General features: G+C 33.0%; 1 protein-coding gene across 6 annotated transcripts; it reads right to left on the bottom strand.

Annotated features, from left to right (window-relative positions):
* Positions 1 to 615: 615 nt before the first annotated feature.
* On the bottom strand, positions 616 to 6,721 carry LOC109808321 (uncharacterized). 6 transcript variants are annotated; one of them, XM_083076741.1, is made up of 4 exons: positions 6,436 to 6,721; positions 4,204 to 4,519; positions 2,817 to 3,552; positions 616 to 2,578 (listed from the first exon to the last, which is right to left on the bottom strand). In XM_083076741.1, the coding sequence occupies exons 2-4, from the start codon at positions 4,447 to 4,449 to the stop codon at positions 801 to 803; spliced, it is 2,760 nt and encodes a 919-aa protein (XP_082932867.1). In that variant the 5' UTR covers positions 4,450 to 4,519; positions 6,436 to 6,721; the 3' UTR covers positions 616 to 800. The 6 variants fall into 6 exon arrangements, with proteins under 6 accessions (XP_082932867.1, XP_082932866.1, XP_082932868.1 ...); XM_083076740.1 differs by having other exon boundaries at positions 6,440 to 6,721; XM_083076742.1 differs by having other exon boundaries at positions 6,444 to 6,721.
* Between the last annotated feature and the right edge of the window lie 1,375 nt (positions 6,722 to 8,096).

The raw sequence follows: 8,096 nt of genomic DNA, 5'->3' as shown, positions 1-8,096 counted from the left end.
AATCCATTTTTTTTTTCATTTTTTACTTATATATAAGTCTAAAAGGAGTATTTAATAATTTTATTAAAAAAATAAAATTTAATGAATTAAAAATTAAAAAATAATAATAGAAAAAATATGGAAGGATGAATTAGTTAGTAGTTACTCTAAAGATAATTTATATTTTCCAATAATATAAAATATCCATGTCTTATAAGAATTTGTTCCTATTAGTTAAAACCTATCATCTAATCTGACTTTTCTCATTTTATATTCTTCTATGCATACTTGAATTTAAGATGAAATAAACAATTTATAATCTCACTAAAAATCCTTAAAGAGATCAATAATTTATCCTTAAATGAAATCATGTCTTACTCTAATATAAACATTTTAATGTACCCAAAAAAAAATATATATATATCCATCTTTCACCGTGAGAATGAAGTAAAGCAAACACAAGCATTTTGTATTTGTAGAAATCAATGAAACCTTGGAATATTGCTTCAAAACTTCTACTAAATATGAGAATGTGATATTCCCTGTTTATTTTCAGGAAAAAAAAAGTTTTAGCTTAAAAACAAACACAACCTGTCTTAAGGAGGCAAGTGATCCAAAATGCTACAAACAAAGAGATAACTAGAAGTCATTGCATCTCCTGTATAGGAGAGAATGAATTTGATTCCAATAAGCAACTTAAATGTTCTTTTTTCTATTCTTCTAACATACTCATATACTATAAGTGTCTATGATGACATTTACAAGAAGATCCTATAGTTCATAAAAACCTCATCCAAAAGTCCATGAACTTAACTTAAGAATTAGTTATGTACTTGGCTAAAAATAAAGTGGGGTTTACTGCTAGGAAATCTCTTCCCCCTTCTCTTTTTACAACTCTTTCCCCAACTTATGAACCCCCTTTTCTCAATACCAATCTCAGTGTTAATATTTAGCTGCTTCAAATTCAACAGCAAGTGTGTGATGTTAGAGGCTGCAGCACAAGACCTTCTCTTCCCCCTAGCCAATACATTTCTGCCTGCACTTCTCAGGCAACCTGTTGCTGAGTGAGTTTTGGAAGCTTCCACAAGACTTCCGATGGTTTGAAGATCTTCAGTCACCTCATACCGCGACAAAGAAGCAAGGCTAGGGAGAATTTCACTTTGGAAGTTGTTCCCTCGTCGCCTCCTATTTGCCCGACACTTTCTCGGTTGAGTTGGTGAAGTAGATCCACCTTCTTGCTCATTTTGGTCACTGCTCTTGTAGCAGTAATCTAGGTCCTTTGTGTCGGGCAAATTTAAGGACATGAACTCAAAGTAATCAAAGTCAGCCGGCAGAAAGTCCTCAAGATCCTTAATGGTACAATTGAAATCCATCTTGACCACACTCTCTGAATGATCCACTACTGTAGAAACAATTCCAGCAAACCAGTGGAGAGAACTACTTACAAAAGATTCAGATGATGGACAAGTTGTAACATTATTGGCCACAGCTTCTGATATGGAAAACAAAGCCTCAGCTGCAGTTTTGGCTTGCTCTTCTTGTGCTTCTGGATCCTCCTTCCCTGCCAATTGCAATGGCATCTCAAGCTGGTTTTCATCAGATTCTCCTCTGGGTGGAGAACATTCCTTGTTTTCTGGACTTGCCGGTGCTTGTAGATCAATATCAATCAGCATATTCTCATCCTCATTCATGCATGAATTTAGGTCAAGAATACCTGCAGGTGCCTGTTTCCCTGTGTCAGGATCACTATCACAAGGTGAATTTACATTGGATACCTTCTTAATTTCTTCAATCCAATGATTTTTGGACAGGCTCTGGAAGACTTTGGATGCCTGAGGCTTTCCATTTAGGTCAAATGCAAGAATCTTGTCTCTACACAAGTCACTTTTCACAACCTTACAGAAATTCAAATCAGAATGTACACACCCAGACTTACAAGGATTCATAAGGGAAGAGTCAATATGGGTTGAGGTTTGATTTTCTTCATTGGGTTTTCCTTTGGGCACCTTTGCTTTATGCCAGGGCAATCTTGAATCCTGCAATTTATCTTCTTCACGTGCAATTCGAATGCTTTGAAATGCTGCAGCAGTTGTATCAGAAAAACCAGCAGGCATAATATTCAGGTTTATGTTCTTGGTTGTCCCCACATATTCCGAATCCTTGACACACTTCCTAAACTCATGGCCAGCTGATGATGAACCACGGTTGTCAAAACTGTTTAGATCATCAGTACTAATCGATAGCAGATCCACCGGATTGGACCTGCTGCAAAAGCTGCTGTTGAGAAGATAGTTTTGACCATCTAAATTAGGGCCAGATGTACTACTTTTCCATAACATTGATGGAGAAATCCCTGAACTTTTCATATCAGGCTCAGAAACAAGCTGACCAGGAGCACATGTGCATGAAGTATAGCTTGGTTCAAGCCAGGCACCAGTGGTGGGATCATGAGTTCCTGCAGGGTCCTCGGTCCTAGGTCTTGGGACAATTTGATGCATCGAATGAAAACATGGACAATTGTTAACTTGTTTCAGCTTCTTACTTACGGATTCAATATCATTAAATTTAGCAAGAGAATCCAAGTTGCTGTCATTTTTCCCTGGAAAATGAAGAATTCACTATATAAGAAAAGGTTCACTAGTACAAGACATGTATTAGAATCTATTTGGATACAAACTTAGAAGCACTTTTAAGAGCTTTTCTACTAGAAAAAAAAAAAAAAAAAAAAAAAAAAAAAAAAAAAAAAACACTTTATTTTCCATAGAAAAACTCTCAAAAGTGCTTTTGTAAACAAACAGACTCCTAACTACAATGCAACTTTGGAGATAAGTTCTCACCGGCACTAGAACCAATAGGCAGCAGTCCATGCTTTTCCCCCTGGTTTGGTAGTGGGGAATCTGAGCAAGATTCAAGATTCTGTTTTCTTTTCAAATTCTGGATGACATCATTCGGAAAACTATGAGAGCCGAGTGTCATTCTCCCAGGCATATCATGAAAGGTATAGTTTCTGTGATGGATTGAGGCACCAAAATCATCAGACTTCACACCTGTCTCTTCTTCAAGCTTAAATGGTAAATTTAAGTCAGAAAAACCATTAAAAATGGTTCCATATTGTTTTACATCAGTGCTATAGACAACCTTAGAAATTCCATTTAAAGTATAAGTTGACAATGGGGGCTCTTTGATAACCCTTTCATTCTCACAAGATTCACCTTCACTATCAATGTACTCATCAGCTGGAAGTTGAAGATCCAATAATTTCTTACCAACTTTTCTGAAAGTCGACACTGATAATTTAGGATCTTTTAAAGACTCTTTGATTGAAGTTGGAGCTGAAGCATGAGTAGGACATAGTTGCCTGCTCCTTTCTTGCACAGAAGCTAATGGCAACTGGTTGCCTTCAGCATTTATAACAGATGATTGACTAGTCAACCAAGGCAAGCTTTGTGAGTAGTACAAAGAGGAACTTGATGATGGTGTCTCCAACCTTAAACTATGTTTATGTAACTCAATCCTTTTAATTTCATCCATTAATTCCCTTTGTTTCTGGTAAATGCGGTGAAGCTCGTGAATCTGAAAAGCAATGCACAGTTAAGATCTTGATTAATATCCAAGAAAATTGGAGAACAATATTTTTGCCATAAACAACAAACTTCCACAAGTATTTTTTTTTTCTTTTGGATGAAATAAGAATGGAAATAATTTTTTATAAACATAAATGGTAAAAGGAATGAATTGGCAAATTTTTCAGCACCATTTTGACTTTTCTAAATATGATTCCTATTTTGTTCTTCACTTCCACAATCAATAAATAAACAGATATGACTATACATTTATATCTATCTTATTTATTTATAAACATTAAACTTTTATTCAAAATCCATTTTGTAAATATCTTCTTATATAGCTTACTTGTGACCCTAACAGATTACATTGGAAACTCTTCACTGAAATTTCAATGCATCAGAGTCTAGAATTACACAATTTCAGGATTTCAGCAACCAACAGATGATAAATGCTTAATCTCGTCTTTGATGAATACTAAACCAGGAAAGCTACAGAAAATTATTACTTTGTGTAGATAATGGGTTATACTTTCAGATGAAGATGCTGTTACACTCTTAATTTATATTTTTAATAGAGCATAAAATAAATTCTCCTTGGCAGCCATTTGCAGAAATGAGTAAGACAAAAAACACAAAAGAAACCATGAAGCTAACATACTTGATCCCTAAATATGGCTTCGTGCTTGAGTATTGTCTGTTTCAGAAGTTCTTTGTTATATCCTAAAAGATGACAAGTTGACAATGGCAAAGAACCAATTTGGTAACGGTCATTCTTACATTCACCGTTACCATTTGATGAGATCCATGTGCTGCCTTCAGCACCAAAAACATTATCACCTGTGGAATAATACTCTGGGAAATAGCCATTGCATCGCATGTTTGCACTCATGCCCAATAATGCCATAGATGATGATGTAGAGGTTTCAATTAAACAAGATATAATAAAGTATCCTCATTTCTTAGGGAATGATAACCTGCAATCAAAACAAAAATAAAATGATTACTTGATAAATTATTATTTAAAAGAATTATTTGATAAATAGTTTTAAAAAAATACAATTTAAGCCCCAAAAGAAGGGAGACCAACTCTACTTGCGCTTTTATAAACTGGGAACATAACATTGTTGGTTCATGGGTAAAGTTATTGCTCCAAGTAATGTATATCATATATGAACCCAAACATAGAATAATCAGATTCAATTGGACTGTTGTGTAAACTGATCATATGACCTACATGGCAATTTCATCCTACAGCTAGATTAAATGAAAAAATGCAATCACAAACATGGAATAATTGATTATAATTCTAGATCATAACATTTCCATATGATGCCATAGAAATAAAGTAACGTGAGTATGTCTGCATGACAAGAAAATAAAAAGAAAAAAGAACTGCTACACGCCAACTTCAATCATCTGTGTTCTACACTATTTTGCAATTTAATATCAAAAGTTCAGCACTTGTAAGGCATACACATTGCACACATTTAATCTAACATAGTATGCATCGAAAGTGCAATCAAAGTCCCACAATATTTGGAAAGGAGGAGAACCATGGGTTTATAAAGCACACACATACTTCATTGGTATGAGACTTTCCGAAAGATTACCAAAAACAAAACCATAATTACTTCAATCCAAAGTGGACAATATCATACCAATGTCAACATGTTTGTAGAGAACCCCCCCCCCCCCCCCCTTGATGCATCCTAACAGAATGTATTTTGCATAAATCTACAGACAACAGATTACTAGATGTTGTTACCAAAAACAGTCAATCTCATCAAGCAGTATATATTCTCCGAGAATAATTTCCGCCCCAACAATCCTCTTCATCACCCCAAAATTGAAAATGTATTTAGGATTACAGGCTACACAACAAACAGGTAAAAAGAAGACAAGAGTCTATAAGCGCCTTCACAAAAAAAAACAATCGACACATGTAATGCCATGAGGGATGGCCAGAGACAAATTTCATTTTCATCGAAAGGCAGACATTCAAATTTTAAGAAAGAATTGATTTCGGTTAAACTAAAATTGGAGCACCTTCTACATGGATAACAGAAAGGAATACCAAACAATCTTGCAGAAGCATTTCAAATTGAGGTTGATAAACACAAACCAATCTGAAGCAAATATCCAATTATGATCACAATTGACTTTCTCAAAAGGGCGAATTGTTATGATAAATATCAAACATTTTCATCACAACAAAAGACTATCTACAAAAGGTGTAATGTAAATATTTTCCAAGCAAAAAAAGAATCACCAAAACTAACTAACACTCACAAGCATCATTGAACCAGAAAAGAGGAGCAGGAGCAGTGTACACTCAGGGCAAAAACTTCAGGAAAAGCACAGAGAAACCAAGGGTGATCAAAAGAATTTTGTGAACAAGATAGAGTTGGGGCCAAGTGTCTTTGTATCAAGTCAATCAGAAAAAATCTGAGACAAATCTCACAAACAAATCATGTTTTGCAATCAGAATCAGATGCTCAAGACAAGAGTATCAAATCCATCCATCAGATAATCAAGCCAAGGCAAACAAACAAAACAAAATAAAATAGTATTTATTCCCAAAACTGAAAGAACGTCCATCAAAATCATTTGATATTCCAAAAAAAGTAACAGTGAGAAAACTCAAGAGTATCTCATTCATAAAAACTGAAAGACTTAGAAAAAAGAGAGTGAGCCAATTACATCAGTAACTGAAACACAACTCAATATAAAGAGAACCAACAAAACCAGCCAAAACCAACAGTTGGAAGAAGAAACCAGTAAAGACTAGAGCAGAGAGGAAAAATTAAAAACACAAAAAAAAAAAAAAAGACAGTGAATAAGAAAATGTTGAAAAAAATGACATCATTGAACAGAAGCAAATTGAACTCACTCACTCACTCACTCAAAGGATGAGTCATTGCAGGAGAAGAAACCCATTAATGTTGAAGCGAAAAGAGAGAGACTCAGAAGAGATTGGGAATCAAAAAGTAATCTTTTGCTTTGTGAGATGCCTTAGAAAAGCAGAAAAGAATGGGGATTTGGATCCGCAGTGCTGGGCCATTCTCTCAATGAAGATTTTGCTTTCTCTCAGAGAAAGAGAGAGAAAAAAACAAAGAGGAAAGACCCCCCCAAATGAAACCCACAAAACAACGAAATTTACATCAAATTGGAAATTAAAGTTGTCAAAATAACTTGTCTCTCTCTTCTTCGTCTCTTTCTTATTTATGTTTTTGGATTGTACAAGTTTTCGACTTTAGCATTTATCACTGTATAAAATATTTTGCATGGTTAATTAATAAGTTGTTTTTAGTATGATTTTAATATAATTATTAAAGTTAATAAATTTAAGAAATATAGCTCTAGTATATATTAATCATTAAAATATATTACTTATTTTTACTTTTTTGGATATATAACTCATTTGGTTTATCATGTAAGAGACAAAAATTAAATTTATAATCATATTAAAAATAATTGAAAACATATTTAATCTTAATAAAATAATATATGCATATCTTAATATATTACGTGTTATTTATTTTGAAAATTAACCATTTATTTTTATCAATTTTATAGATATTTTTTAGAAGAAAAAAACATTTTGTAAATAATTAATTTCTTTAAATTTTAATATAATTGTTTTCTTTTCTGAATAAGCTAGATTACATTTAAATATGTATTACTTTCTACTTTCTCTCCGGATAGAACATATTTTCATCAAAATAATAATATAAGCATTGGCTTTATTTGAACTTTATTATATTATTTTTTTGCATACCCCTAGACCCTAGTTATTGCAACAAGGAATCAGAAAGATCTTTCTAAAACTACCTTGATCTTTCCTATTGAATTTTTTAATTGGTTTTGGATTGTTACATTCTCTTTGGTATCTTGTTATTTTTATTAGTTCCCAAGTGCAGGAGTCAGAAGTGGGGTCCCCTATCCCAATTTTGAAGTAACAAGCATGTAAACTATGTGAGCTTTAACTAGGTCATAATAATATGAATGGTCCTATCCTATAGTTCCACCATTATTAAAAGCGTATATATTATTGTTTGTCTCTCACGGCATCAAATCAACCTAATTAATGGAATGGAAGGTGACCCATTGTAATCAACCCCACGATTAGTTTATTCCACCACTATTGGGAAGTTAATTTAGTCCTATCATTTCCTTATATATGGTAGTTGGATTTTATGTTAAGTCACTTGAGTTTGAAAACACACAATTCTCATAAAGACCAACTAATTTGAATCCCTAATTAGGATTATTTTTAAGTTTGTGTTTAGTTAATGTTTCATTTAAGTCATTTGTTTTCTTAAAAAAGACAAGTTTAAATTTAAAATTTAACTTTTTAAAACAATAATTACACGTGTTCAAATCTAATGTCTATGTATCCTAATCTCATCACTAGATTAAAAAAATAGAATCGAATTTTATATAAAATTATTACTTAATGAAGTGTATTTATCTTCTAAAATATTGTAATTTTTACTCTTTTTAATTAGGCTATTTGTGCAATATGTACGAATTGTTTAGACTTGATATTTG

This window comes from Cajanus cajan, chromosome 6 (assembly GCF_000230855.2).
Source record: "Cajanus cajan strain Asha chromosome 6, NIPB_CcT2T_4, whole genome shotgun sequence".
In the NCBI taxonomy this organism is placed as follows: Eukaryota; Viridiplantae; Streptophyta; class Magnoliopsida; order Fabales; family Fabaceae; genus Cajanus; species Cajanus cajan.
This window is presented reverse-complemented; position numbering and strand designations above follow the sequence as displayed.